The sequence below is a fragment of the Plectropomus leopardus genome, chromosome 23 (genome assembly GCF_008729295.1).
Source record: "Plectropomus leopardus isolate mb chromosome 23, YSFRI_Pleo_2.0, whole genome shotgun sequence".
NCBI lineage: Eukaryota > Metazoa > Chordata > Actinopteri > Perciformes > Serranidae > Plectropomus > Plectropomus leopardus.
In genome coordinates this window covers 8,994,557-9,009,582 of record NC_056485.1, presented here as the reverse complement: position 1 = coordinate 9,009,582, position 15,026 = coordinate 8,994,557, and the positions used below count along the sequence as shown (strand labels likewise).

The following is a 15,026-nucleotide window of genomic DNA, read 5'->3' as shown; positions in this document are numbered from 1 at the left end:
TTTGGAGGTGTGGCTGACATCAGCTGTTGTAGCTTACAGCGAGGCCTCCTGCCTTGGCTGAGGGGGAGAGTCTGTGGCAGTCCTACGGGTAGGCTGTTCCAGGTAAGCCCTGCCAAGTTCAAGTGGCTTGGACCGAGCCCCGCACCGCAAATGGGAAGTGCTTCTGCAGGGCTGCCAACCTTGCGAGAGCTGCGATTGCAACAAGCCTTGTTGTGCCGTCAGTGTCGGCTAAGAGATAGAGGGGTTTTTTTTCACATGCACATTCAAGCAGGCCCTCAGGAAAAGAAAAAAAAAACCTGGGCAAGGAGAGATGTATATGTGCAACTGCTTGCCAGGAGGGGGATTATAGAGTCTGCTCCAGTGGTGGCCCTTTGATATTCCTTCCAGTTCCCATGATGCAACACTGTAGCTACTACTGAGTACAACTATAATGTTTAAAAAAAAAATAAGGTATTGCATTTGTGTAAGTTCTTTCTTTTTGCAGGAACTGTAGATTTGGCCTCTGTAAGTACACTAGTTACTAACTTACAGTATGTGTATGTTACAGTAGTGTAACTTACAGTGGCTAATTTGTTGTCACAAATAGGAGTGCAGAAAAGTTCATCGAGTGCAATGAATGAGCAATTTAACAGACTGGATAGACCATGAAAAAAGACCTCGGGGCATTGCGTATGACAACAGCATAATATTTCAGTTAACATTTGACTTCCTGGGAGGCACCACTAAGAGTTTAAGGGAGGTAAAATGGAAAATGTGTGTGTGTATGTGTGCGTGCGTGCGTGCGTGCGTGCGTGCCTGCGCTCTGTATATTTTTGTGCCGCCAGCAGCTTGAGTCAGTGTCGGTGGGGGTTGTGATGAACGATGGAATCAAGTCACAGTCAAATGCAAACAGAGGCCACTTTTTTTAAAAAAAAAAAAAAGCTTGTTGCTCAAAGCTCTAAGACAAACCTGACAGAAACATTAACCAAATCAGGGCAGAACAGGAGCTACCTCTCTCCTCATCTTAATGCAGCATTTACCCCAACCCTGTTTGCCCTCCCACCCACCCACACACCCCTCATCTCAGTGAATGAACTTTTGGCATCTCAGATAAAGTGAAAACAACATGCTTGGGCGAGTGGAAAGCAAGGACTGTGGGAGCTGGCTGTGAGGCGGGTGTAAAGGCCCCTGCAGTGTGGCCCTGAGTGGACAAATCCTAGCAGGCTGGAGGAAGTGGAGGAAGGAGTGCTGGGATGGTTATTGGTGGGAGGCGTGCGGGCCGGGGCGGGTTACAGGGGGAAAGCGGCAAAAGGGGAATTCCCTTTCCTGAATTGAAAAGTGATGGAAAAAGTGACTGCTAGATCTCGTTCATGCCGCTCCATGTCAAAACAGCCGAGCACTGCCGTCATCTGTGCAAATATTTCAAGAGATTATGGTTCTGGAGCCTCGTGGGAAAGGCTGAAGCAGCGCAGCGAGGACAGCCCGACTTAAGCTCGCTTTAACGGAAAGCCTCCCCTTCTTAACTTTATCAGAGCATGAATTTAAGCGCAAAACCACAATATTCAAGGTGCCTGCAAATAAACAGAAACCTGTCAGGTGAGGCCTGATGACATGTGTCTTTGTTCTGCGTATCATCCTCGCATTTTGGCAACAACCCAGAAATAATTTGAAAACAAAGGCCCTTTACATACTCATCCTAAATAGCGAGGGAGGACCAGGCTTGCCATGCCCGAGGACACAGCATGCATGCACTCCTGCTATGCACTTTTGTTTCATACAGTGTGTTCAATGTGAGCGCAGTTTGCTGTGTAAATCTGATTTGTAATATCTCAATACTGGCACTTCATAATGATATACGCCTCAAAAACCCTGAGAAGCCACTGATGTAATGTGTTCTAACCATGTGACCAAACACTGCGGCCGCCTCTCTGGATGCCATGCTTTGCTGTAACATTGTTTATGACTCTCAAACAACAGAATCTGAAATTAATTTAGCGCCTCTCCTCTTCCCACTGTAAACTGGTGCTGTGCAGCCAAACCACATGTTGTTATTGCTGCAGTGGCAGAGGGGGCTGCCCCAGCAGGCCTTAGTAGCACAGAACAGATTTGCTCTCTGTTTTTTTGCCAGGAATGTGGAATAGAGTTCTCTCTCTCTTTCTGGCTGTGAATACTCGCTTAGCATGCACTTAAGTATGATTTATAAATCATACGCTTGTGGTGTGGCAAAGGGAATACTCTGTTAAACCTGAGAGATTAGATTTGCATTTTGATCTCCTGTAAGACGGAGATGTTTTGTCATGATTATATGGTGCTTTGTTGTGGTAAGTGACGGGCTGTTGACTGCATTGAGTCTCTGGGTGTTTGTGTTTGAATTGTGCATCTGGGACCGACAACCACAAAGAGCAAAGATGGTTTGCACCTTAACTGCTGTTAGCTAGATATCTCCAGACAGTTGGAGGGTCCATGAGGAGCGGAGGAGCTCCACTGTCTCTGGATGGCTGCCAACGCTCTGACCTTGTGGCGGGCACAGCCGCTGTCACTCCCTCTTGAGTTATGTGAGAACCTGTTTTATGATGCAGTTTTTTTAAACCACTGCTCGGCATCTGACTATGGCTCACCAAATGAGCACTTACCTGGTGCTGCGATTCCACGAGAACCACCAACACTTCGCTTTATAAGAGTAGCGGTTTCTGTGAAATTACTCCCATAATTTCCCTTTTACCCTAAAAACTTCGCTCCCTGGTCTTGTGCCAGTGGAGACACCCGAACCCCACTCCCTCAACAAACCCTCTTGCCCCCCAGCCTCAATCTCCACAGATGCTTTGATTCGGGCCAGCTCTGACTGGGGGCCTCCGTCTCCAGGCTCATTAACAGGAAAGGAGGGGTTTTACTGGCCATGCGGCAGGCAGCCGGCATTTAAACCACCGACAAGCTCCTCTGTTGGCCTGCTGCATCTGAACAACGCACACACTAAAGAGTTAAAACCTCTTTCCATCATTACTGCACTACTGGGAGTAGGAAGTTCAGAGAGGTGTGGGCATTATTAGAGCTTAAGCTCTTGAAGATTAGTCTACACCTTGCCAGAAGGTACCGTCCTTATCCATGTGGTACACAAACGCTGTCTGACATGTTTCAGAGAAAACTGTCAAGCGAGAACTGAAAAATACAACACTGATACTCCTTTTCCACCAATTATGAGTTCCTCTCCTTTTCTCCACCATTCGCAGCTTCCCACCAAAAATACATTGGTTTGGAACCAAAAAAGTTGGTTCCCAGCTGGACCCCAAAACCAGCAGATGTTGGTCCATGCTTGTTTTTTGGATAGAAATTAATATCTTTAATAACAGAACAAAAATTTGCAGGTAATCAATCTGCCATCTTGCTTCTATTGTTAACCCTTTTTGTGCAATGCCCTCTTTTGATGACACAGGCCTGTACCTGGCTTATGCCAGTTAAATCAGATTTGGCAGATTTTGACAACTTTTTTTTCTCCATATAAAGTTTTAAAGTTTGAATGGGACTTAGCAGGACATTCAGTCAGCATTCCCATAATATAGTAAACAAGCCAACAGCACTAATGGTGGATTGGCATTTTTTTGCTGACATTAAATATCAAACAAAAGCAAGAGACTGTGTCATATGAAGTTGATGTGACCTGTAAATTCACCAGAGGAGAGAAAATAAGGTTATCTTGGAGCCTCACTGTGCAGAGCTGTCCTCCTCTGTGTTGCTGCCTGTGTCTACACAGCAGCCTGTACCAAAGAGTAGTGTTGTAGTCAAGAGCACTCACTCCGCAAGGAGATGAGGAAATAAGCAAGAGGGGGCAGGTGAGAGGAGTGAGGTGGAGGTGTGGCCAGAGAGAGATTACAGGAGAATTAGTTATATGACAGGAAAACCCTGAACAGATAAGAGCATGACTAGTTGTTGGTGGGATTCGTGACAATATTTAATCCACATATAGGATTGGGTACAAAAACTTTTTTGGTAACAGGGCCAATACAAAACTTGAGGTAGTTTTTGATACTTGACAAGTTTCAGTACTCTGCTACAGACAGATTTTGGTCAAACAGGGTTTAGTTTTAATAAGCGGCCCTATCTCCATGATGCGTGCCTGATCAATAGATCAGGAGAAATGATGATACAGCAGCACAGTAGCCCGGATAGTAAAGAAGAAAGCTACAAGACTGCGTTCATTTGCACCTGCCGTTTCATTCCCTACTGGAGTTGTAATGGCAAAAATAAACTGGCTCGACATCTGTTGGCAATGTCAGTAGTCTGTTTTTATGCTTGTAATGACACATTAAACTCTGTGGTTGATCCCCCCCCCCCTCTTCTCCCCCCTATGTCCCGTTCCAGGGGAGCAGTGCCAGCAAAATCGTCTGAATGAGTGCACGCTTTGTTTTCTTTGTCTGTTTTGGGCCAAGATCTGGTCTTAGATGTGGTGGCATTCTATGATCGGATAATTCCTTCCACGTCCCCAGTTTAAGGTGTGTGCGCACGCTCGTGTGTTTGTGTGCGCTTCACCGCTGCTCGCTTGGCAGAGCCCAGGGAGTGCAAACAGTGGCAATGGGTGGCAGGGATCCTCGGTGGCCTCTCGCCCAGCTGGAGGAGAGCCATTTGCCCTGTGAGGGAGCACCCAGTCGCCCTGGCTCGGCCTGCTGCTCTCGCCAGTGGGAACTCCTCTTGGCTGAGGCCTGACGCCGTCGTAAGCGCTGACAATCAGTGACACATCACTGGCTGAGGCCTCGCAGACACACAACATTACACAGGCTTGAGTCAAGAGTGACTTTGAATCAATCCAAAGAAAAGGCAAGATATTTTTATCTGGAGTTATCAGATTTTTTAAAAAAAATCTTTTTTTAAAACTTCTGCTTGTTCTTTTCCTTATTTTATATCCACAGCACGTTGAATTATTTTCACATAAAAGTGGTTTCACAGATTTTCAAACTGATTTTAATCGGAATTCATAGTCAAATACAAAACATTTAGCGTGCATGCTTTCTTAAGGGGCAAGGCTGTCAGGGTATAAGTGTGGCTGGTGTGAGATAAAAATGTAGGTACCATTGCAGTTCCTAGCTGCGCTCTCTTATCAGTGCAGACCAGAGCGCCATCAAATACTTTAATAAAACAACACGTTGTGAACTAGTTCATACTCCGCCAGCTGCTAGTCAGAAATCAGGGAGAGCATTTTAGATGTTTTTCAGAAAGGTACGTTTGAAAACTAAACAATGCACTATTTATTAACTCTGTGTGTGTGTGTGTGTGTGTGTGTGTGTGTGTGTGTGTGTGTGAAAGAGAAAGAAGTTGAAAGGAAGTTGGCGGCTAAAACCAGTTAAGCCTCGCTAGTATCACAACCAGGCTGTCCCTGAACTATGATCTGTGGGCCAACTTGTCTCTCTTGGGAGAGTGGGGAATTTCCCAGACCCCTAAACACCCCCACCATCTCTCATTCCCTCTATCTGCCCCCCCCCCCCCCCCCCCGCCTTCCCTCCAGACCAGTCGAGACGTGCAGGTTTGAACCCTCTCTCTGTGTTTCTGGCCTCCCATGCCCATTGCCACTCAAGCAGCAGGGGTCCAGTGCATTTGTCTCATAATTATCCGACTGGATGGGGGGGTTCTGAAGATGAAAGAGGCGAATCACAGAGCTCCTCTGTCAAAGGTCTGTCTGCCTGACTGGGGGGTTTTGGATCTATCTCCGTTGTCCTCTCTCTCTCTTGCGGCATCCACCACCCGCCCCGCCACCTCTACTCCACACACACACAGGCTTACTTTTCCTCAAGAGCAGAGCATAATCGCCGACGGTGAACGCTCGTGCAAAGACCCCCCCCCCCCCTCTACCAGCCACCCCGCTGATTCATTCACAACTACAAAACTGCAGAAATACCCCCCATCCTCACATCCTGAAAGACTTCAGACTCTCTTCTTTTTTTTTTCTCCCCCCACACATGCTCCGCCCACCAACCCATCGGCTAGCCGCCCACCTCACCCGCTCACCCCCACCTCTCCCTCCCTCATCCGCCTCCTCTTTTCTCCTCTCCACCCTCCCCACCACCACCTTTCTCCTTCTTCTCCTCTTAACTACTGGCTAGGAGTTAATGGACTGTTTTGGCTAGTCTCCAGACGGTGAGTGTCACCTCATTAGCCTATAGCGGCTCGCTCCCAGACTGCTCCTTGTGTGTGTGTGTTTGTGTGTGTGTAGGAGGAGGACTACAACGACGGAATGTCATTGGTCTGTCCCCCCCCCAACCCTCCCAGCCCTTACCCTCTCCCTCTCCCCTTCCCACCACTACAATGAATGAGAAAACACGCATGCATAATTAAATCTATAGTCTCGTCCTCACTCCACCCTCCCTTCCCTCCTTCCTCCACAACCGTGCATTAAAAAAAAAAAGCACTCCTGCTTGGAAGTTTGCCACCGTGGAAAAAAAAGCAGTGTCTTCGAACCAGAGAGATGTGGCCAACCTTCCACCCTCGTATGGACCTATTCTTTCTTCCCCCAGCCCATCGAATGGCAGGGTGGCAACAGCGGGCGAATGTAAATGCCACCCGGTCCTGCCAGTCAATTACGCCCCAACAAAGCTAATTGTTTGTTTGGTGCATACCAAAAAGATGCCGAGGTTGGCCATTGATGGGCCCATTGTTTCAACGCAGATGCAAAGTTCTTTTTTCTCACAGGCTAGACTTGACGCTGATTAAACGTGTGAATGATGAGACCACACTTTCGGAAAATCAAGTGTGAACTCAGTGTAAACTCTTTTAAAGCTACAGCTGAGAATTATTTTCACTATCAGTGATTCTATTGATCTTTTTTTCAATTAATCAATTACTCGTATAGTCTATAAAATGTCATAAAAAAAAGTCAAAAACGATCATCACAATCTCCTGAGAGGCCAAATTGAAGCCTTTAAATAGCTTGTTACAACTTTTTAAATCCAAAGATATTCAATTGCAGTGAGAAAAATTGCTAAAAGTTGCAAATCCTCACATTTGAGAAGGCGAAAGAAGCAAACATTTGGAGATTTTGCATAATAAATGACCTCCATGATTCAAAAGACGATTAAAATTGTCATTAAATGACTTCCCGTCAATCCACTAATTGATTAATTGACTAATTGCTTCAGCACATATGGATATATCTGCAACACTTACTGCAATGGATGGTGCCAGGTGCCGCAAAGGAGATAAATAGTTAGGAAAGCATGCTGAGAGGAAGGTGACAGAAATAGAAAGATTAAAAGGATACAGAATGAGGAAAAGAAAAAAAAGTTATAAAAAGCCAAAAGGAAAGGCCATATTGTGAGAAAAAGGACAAACAGGGAGAGAGTGGGAGGAGGTGGAAACATTAAGTGGGGCGCAGTGTGCTGACTGGAGGCCAGCCTGCTCATTTTTCATGGGACAGATGAGCCACTGTGTCGCGTTGTGTCGTGTAGTTTGTCTGCAGCCCGGCCGCTGACTGCATCGCACATGTACAGCACAGATCAGCTCGCGGCAGGATGCTGGGTGTGTGCCCCTGTTTGTGCATGCATGTATATCAGAGTTAAATATGTGTGTGCACATGTAATCCATAGAGCAAGCATTTGCTTTTGATTTAGTGTTTGTACGCACAGTATATGCATGCGTGTAGAGGTGGGTAAACTTTATTTCACAAATTAAAAGGTGGGGAAGTTGAATTTAGATGGGTTAACCCTCATCTGCATCCTTGGTTTTGCAGGCTGTGTATCCCATTGTGCTTGCCAGGTTCTTCCTTCTCCTCTCCCGGGCCGGTGTGGCTAATGATCCGTCAGGCCATTCAGTCCCTTGTTCAAGGCCCACTCGCCACTGAATGCGCTCCCTCCCCGTCCACACTGTTTGGTGACCTCAATGAGGAGCCTGTTGTCCTCCCGGCTCGGTTAAAATGCTCTCCTCTTTTCACTGCCGTGAGAGTTTACTGAGGAGAAGGCACAGAGGCTCTACGGAGAGAAAGAGGGCCCGCTCTTCACCGGCATTAGTATGCACCGATTAGAAACAAACACACACTGATGATCTGCGCGCACGGACACGCTGAGGTGGCGACGCTCACATCGAGAGATACAAGTGAGCTGGGTCACACACAGTCAACCACACACACATACACTGTATGGCTTCTCATTGTTCTTGTCTGGGCTGGGATCCCACTTGATTCCATAAGTCTCAAAACCCTGACAGTCCTACTGTGTGTGTGTGTGTGTGTGTGTGTGTGTGTGTGTGTGTGTGTGTGTCCCCTCCTGCTCTATTGAACAAGTCTGTGGTGTCTGGCTTGGAGAAAAGAAGGCAAAATGGCATTGTTCTCACAGACGTTTCAACTTTGCCCCTCTCACTTTCTATCTGCCTTTCTCTCGCTTTCGTCTCAGAGAGAGAGAGAGAGAGTGTGTGTGTGTGTGTGTGTGTGTGTGTGTGTGTGTGTGTGTGTGTGTGTAACTCATCCTACTGTACCTGCATTCCCCGTCAGTGGCAGTCATTTGATAGGGTAGCTATCCAGATTACCAGGTGCTCCTTTAAGCCAATAAGAAATACTTGCCTTGTTCCAATTATGAGATAATCATTACAGTGTCACACAGTGTATGGGCACCAATGGGGGAACATAGTCATAGTTTGTCAAAGGAAATACAATACTATACATTACTGTATGTGCAGAGGTATCACTGATAATGAGTCCAACGATAATGCATGGAAAAAGCCGATTTCAAGACTCAAAAAGTGTTGAAGTGCACCCAGCCTTACCAAATACAGATGAAGTAGTTAAGCCAGAAACTTGCTTCGCATTTAATATTTTTTTGTTTTACAGCTTAGTAGAAGCTCATCTTCCTTGTGAGACACTGCCACCCCAAGATGGCGTCCCATTTGGCTGCAGCGTTTGTCCCTCGGCGTCAATATCACTTTCCTTTCGGCCAGGTCAGGTGCCAGCCCTTTGCAGAACGCCATGCATGAGTCCGGATGGGGAAAGGGGGGGGGGGTGAGAGGCCAGAATTTGGGGGGGGTGTGGGTGTTTGTGGGGGGGGGGTCAGCGGCGCGCGCGAGGGGGGGGGCATCGCCAGTTGGCAGGCTGGCACACAATGGCTGGCACGATAAGATCCTCCCTCTTCTGCGGGCAGATTTCCTCGCCCATATCTTTTGTTTGGCTTGTTTGGGTTGCGGCTCATCCCGATAAAGGCCACTTTGTTTAGACAACAAAGCGTGAGGGAGGGAGAGAAGAGAGAGATAGAGAGACAAAGAGATAGAGAGAGAGAGAGGGCATTAAAAAAAAGGCGGCAAAGGGGGGAGAGCGCCAAACACAGATGGAGACATTAAAAGAAAGAAGTGTTAAAAAAGCAGGAGGAAAAAAAAAGAAGAAATTTGAAGAGAGATATAGTACGCACTTATCACCGGATAAGACGATATCGTCGCTGATACACACTGAATAGTAGATATACACAGAGGCGGGTATGAAAAGATACAAAAGAGGAGGGATACTGTTGCAGGCGCAGGGACAGCGATAGACTGATAGCGAAGGGAAGAAAGAAAGAGATTTAGAGAAGAGAGCAGGTTCTGCCGGCTGTTGGAAGCCAGCCCGAGTAGTGTGAGGTCATCGACAAAGCTGTGAATGATAGAAACCAGGAGCAGAGGAGGACACGGGACAAAGTGCACACACATACATACACGCATTCCATACCAGCACATGTACAGTCATTTACGCACACTGTCAAGACTTGCATGACCCCGCGCTCCACACACGTATTTCGTCTGTGCATTTCCAAGGAAGGACAAGCTCCTGCGGCAGGAAGGGGAAAGAGAAAGCAGGAGGACACTGAGCAGAAAGTCTGCTTGGCCACATCAAATATTTACTCAGGAGCAGCTGTATTGTCGAAACATTACGCATCGGAGCTGCTCCGTAATTAGGTCGATATTTTCTGCCCCTCTCCCTCTCTCTGTTTCCCTACTTCTCCGGGAGTCCACCCCTCTCCACCTCTCCTCCACACACACACCACCACCCCCGTCCCCTCCCCTCGCCTCCCCGGGCTGCTGAAATGCGTCTTGGCTCAGGACCCATGCCTCTGGCAGCCAGAGTGCTATACATGTGCACAGAACCCCGCTCGGCATAAAATGGCTGCCAGACAGGCTTCTCCTCCTGAAATGTCGACAGCGGTATGCATCTGCAGGGTGTGCGTGTCACGCGTGCGCACTGGTTTTTTGTGGAGGGTATCCGTACGTGTCTGCAAGTGTTTGCGGGCTAGGAGCGTGCACCGCCACTGTCAAAAAAAAAAAAGTTTCCCCAAACTATGTGGCTAATTTAATCCACACCGTGTGTGTATGTGCATGTGTGTTCCGCAATTTAGTGGGAACAGAATGGGTATAATGCCAAAAATGAGAGGGTGGGTTAGGAGAGAGTGTGTGCGAGTGTTTTAGTGATTATAAAATCCAGGCGAGTAACACACTTGGGCGTGGAGAAACCTCACAAGCACTGAGAAACTTTCTTGTAGAGCCAGATTTCTGTTGCCATTACCCCTAATTGCCCTAATCGTTACAGCGGTATGATAAGTATCCCACCGGACAAGAAGGTGTAAGAACTCGTGGACACATCCAAAATACCCACAAGCCCTCTGCTACTTTTTCCTCCTTGCTTTTTTTTTTTGCTGAGTAACAGCAGATAATCTGATTCATACGTGGTACTGTTTTTTTCACTTCCTTCATGAACCAGTTTGTTTATTTAAACAAGTGGCAGGGATGGAGGGTGCCAAGAAATGTTGTTTTTGGAAAAAGGCCGTGTGTACGTGCGTGTTTATGTGTGTGTGTGTGTGAGAGAGAGAGAGAGAGAGAGAGAGAGGGCGTGTGTGTAGTGTCTGGCCCTGTGATCGAGGCCTGCCAAGCTCCCAGGGCAAAGCCCAGCCTCCTCGACCGCAACTGTTTATTTACAGGTTACACTAGTGTTTATTTGAAGACTATTGGATTGGCTGGGCTTCTGCACAGGACACCTTTTAGATACAGATATCAGACCCCAGGCTCTAAATATTTCACTTCTTTACTTTATTTCATACACATACTGAACTGCTTTTTTTTTTTTTTAATGAATTCATGGGCAATTTATCTGCCCTGAGATCTGGAATTAATCATCTTCGACCTGTCTGTGATCTAAAATGAAAGATTTAATTTAAATACCTGTTGAGTGATAAAAGTGATTAGATGTTCAATAAAGTGCTCAGTCAATCTAATCAGCGCACTTGCGGCCTGACAAATGTGCAAGCACCGTTCTAAACATTGTAATCACCCTGAAAGAAGATAAAGGAGCGTGAAGCTGCCCTTCTCGGGTCAAAGGTAAAATGTAATGCAATAGGGGAGGTGTTTCCAGCTCCGGTGCAGGCCTGGCAGATGCGCCATATGCTTGCATCCCACCTTGAGTCATCCAGGTGGTCTCTCCTGGTGCTACAGTGGGGCCTCATGCTGGAAGATGCTGCCTGGGATCTCTAATTGCCACCACCATCTGCTCTTTTTGTCATGGTTGCCTGTTCAGCCTTCGAAGAAGCGGAGAAAGAAAAAAACTAAAACACAAAACTCTGATCCGATGTAAACGAACCTCGCTCACCTCCACCTCCGTGCTCCTTCTCTCCCCTCAGCACCTTTTTCAGTGTTTACCTCCTCTCCGCTCTCTGATGCTCTTTTCTCTCCCCTGGCCCGTTTCTTTCCCTCTCAGCAGTTCTCAGGGCGCGAGCATAGACTTGGCAGTCGTAACTAGACTGATGGATGACTCCGAAAGTGGCATGGGGGGGTGGGAGAAGACAGGGAGACAAGGCCACTGAGCTCCCTGCAATCACTTTATGGACATGTGCTGTGCCAAATCCACACAAACCTCCGCTCGCCCACAAAAGCTGCTTTACACACTGTGTGTGTGTGTGTGTGCGTGTGTGTGTGTGTGTAGAGGGCAACTTAAGGGACTCACTGCTTATTGGTGCAAAGCAAAGGAGACTTTGCTGAGGCCACACAATGACTTGAACGTGTTGTTCAAGAGTGTACAGCTTGCATTATAATATAGATTTTACATAATAACTGAAACTTTGTCTTTAACTTTGGATAACTGATTATTGACAAAGGGATTTACAAGAGACAAATGCTATTCGTTTTGTTGTTCCAGCCTCTGAAATTTGAAGATTTGCTGATTTTCTTTAGTTTTGCATAATTTTTTGGACTGTTGCTCAAACAAACAAGCAGTTTAACAATGTAACCTTGCGCTCTGGGAAAGTTTGATGGGCATTTTTTAAATACTTTCCTCAGTTTTTGTGGACTCAGAAACAATCAGCAATGAAAATAACCATTAGTTGCAGCCCTTAATGCTTTAAATACTAATCTACGTGTGCACATGAGATATTTAACAGAGACCTTTTAAAAAATGTACAGCTACATGATGAGAAGGCATAAGTCACGCTTGTGTTTTTACATGTTCAGGAAGCAGAGCAGAGATGTATCATGAGACCATAACTTGTACGTTGCTTGTACGTTTTTAGGGCCAAGCGTACTGAAAAGAGGGGATTTTTTTTCCTTCTTAACGTATGGTCCTGTTCCCTCCCTACTTTGTCATTGTTGAGCTTCGGCCAAGAACATTCTGTTTTTGCAGCGCTGTTTAATAGTCAAATTTAGGAGAGGGGGAACAAGAGAGAGAGAGAGAGAGAGTAAGACACAGAGAGAGAACAAGTAAGGGATAAATCTTTCAACTTTTTTTTCCTTCTCTCTCTTCCACCCCCGTCTCTTTTCCTTCTCTCCGTTGCCTCTCTGTAACGCAGCTCATGAGAGCTGCGGCAGGAAAAGGGGTGTTGTTGCAAGGCGAGGGTATCTGAGTTCACTGTCTCTGGCTTCTCGTCTCAGCTCTCTCGCGTTAGAGACGTAGATGATAATCTCGCTGCTGGTTCTCATTGGGCCTTCGCCGTCCCAGGGCATGTGTGGGATTGGGCCGGTTTGGATCATTAGACGCTTTCGTTCACCATTTGGCACGGCAGCTCTTCAGGCCTTTGCTGTTGAGTCTGTCTCCAACATGCAACACACTATATACACAGCATGAAATCAAAGCAGAGGTGGACAAAATACTCAACTCTGTTACTTTAATCAAAGTAAAGATACTGCTGGTTAAATATTACTCCAATACAAGTAAAAGTTGCTAAGTTTACTTGAGTTAAAGTACTGGAGTGCTTGTTTTTAAAAATACTTAAGTATTCAAAGTACACATCTATCTCAACACACATGTTATATATTTTCACAACTCATTTACAGAGTCTAGTGACTAAAACAACCCACTGAATGCCCTGACTTGCCTGTAGAACCTGTAAAATGAAAAGCATGTAAAATATCCTGCAAAGCCAATAGAGATGGCCATAGAATCACACTTTGACACAAAAACCACCACTGTCATTTTTATTTTCTTATAAATAAATAAACGACCCATAGAAAAAAAAATCTGAAAAACTGTATGAATTCATAACCAAAATGCCTTTCTTTGATTACCTCAGCTCTCTACCCGTCTCTACTGATGAGCTGCCCAATCGGAATAGGGCATGCCTGAGGTAGAGGTACGGGAACACTATTTCGACAAACAACCGTCGTGGAACTGCAGGACCACTGTCAGTGGTGGAGGAAGTATTCAGTTTCTGTCCTTAAGTAAAATACTAATACCACACTATGAACATACTGCATAAAAAATCTTACTTTAGTGAAAGTAAGTAAGTACAATCAGGAAAATGCACTTAAATGTATAAAAATAAAAGTGTCCCTAAAATCTAAATAAATAAATAAAATTCAAAACTACAAATAATTTTATTATAATGAATAATAAATAATGATTAAAAAAAATAATTACTCTTGTACCAAATTCAGAAAAAACAAAAACACACAACAAAACAAACAAAAAAAAATCATCAGCTGACTTCAAAACAAAATGTAACAAGTAACGGGAGCTTTCATAGAAATGTGGTGGAGTCAAAAGTACAATATAAATAAGTTTAAAAAAAAAAAAAAGAATACTCAAATAAAGTACAGATACTGAAAAAAAACTATACTTCAGTACAGTGCTTAAGTAAATGTACTTCATCATTGTCCACAACTGAATCTAACATTAATTTACACAGTTTTCACAACTTTTACTGTTACGTGATATATAAGAAAAAAGGCCCACATGCCTGTCAGTGATCATCCAGAGCAGGAACTGCCGAGGAATGATAGATTTCCCTCCCATCGAGACTTCGAGGTAGAAGACGTCAGCCCGGGCCGTCTCATACCAAAGCCTGCGCACCATAGCCAGTGGAAAGAATTCCACTCATGTTTCCTTGTAATTCCCGCCCCTCCTGTTCTCTCTCCACGTTTTGTTCTGTGCTCGTACCTTGCACAGCAGGACCGAACACATTTTGCTACCCCCCACTCTAACACTCCCTCAGCCCCTTTGAAAAATTACCCAGAGGTCTGCCGTTAAAAACTTTTAGGCTATCCAGTGTCAGACAGAGAGCTTTTTTTCAACCGTTTGCCTTCCCATTAATGATAATGCTGTTCAAACAAAACTGTCGTGTTTAATGTACAGTGGGTATGTGCTCCTTGACTGGTAGATAAGGAAAAACATTAAGGCAGGCACTAAGGAAGTCTGAGCCCTGAAATACACTTTGTCATGTTGAGTGTTTTGACAGAAGTTATTTCTTCCTTTGTGTTAGGTCAAAGGTGAGAGAGAAACTGGAAATTATGGTGCCAAAAAATCTAATCAGAGTTCTGATTTACTTACTTTTTTATTTTAAGTTAGAGGATACAATGTTTTCACTCAGACTCCAGGTTATCTTTGCTGGAAATAATCAATGCTGAGAAGAAAACCGTGTTTCAGTAAGATGGCATGTTGTTGTCCTCCCGCTAAACTAAGCCCCCCCTCCTCTTATCTCTCTGTGTGTTTGCAGACTCGCAGCAGTCAGGAAGTCCCAGTAACAATGAGCCAGGCAAGAACCCTCTTCCAGGTATGTACAGTACCAGTCATCCTCCCTCCTCCCTCCTGTCATCGCTCTATTGTTCCTCCGCAGCTCGCCCTCTGTACAGCG

The 15,026-nt window shown here is 45.6% G+C and overlaps 1 protein-coding gene across 6 annotated transcripts in view; it reads left to right on the top strand.

The window, feature by feature from the left end:
- Positions 1-15,026, top strand: part of LOC121962150 (nuclear factor 1 B-type-like) — a 69,286-nt gene that overhangs the window by 27,842 nt on the left and 26,418 nt on the right. For all 6 annotated transcript variants that reach the window (XM_042512348.1, XM_042512347.1, XM_042512351.1 and 3 more), the window contains exon 3: positions 14,889-14,945. In XM_042512348.1, the coding sequence (XP_042368282.1) occupies positions 14,889-14,945 (57 nt within the window). The remainder of the gene's footprint in view (positions 1-14,888; positions 14,946-15,026) is intronic.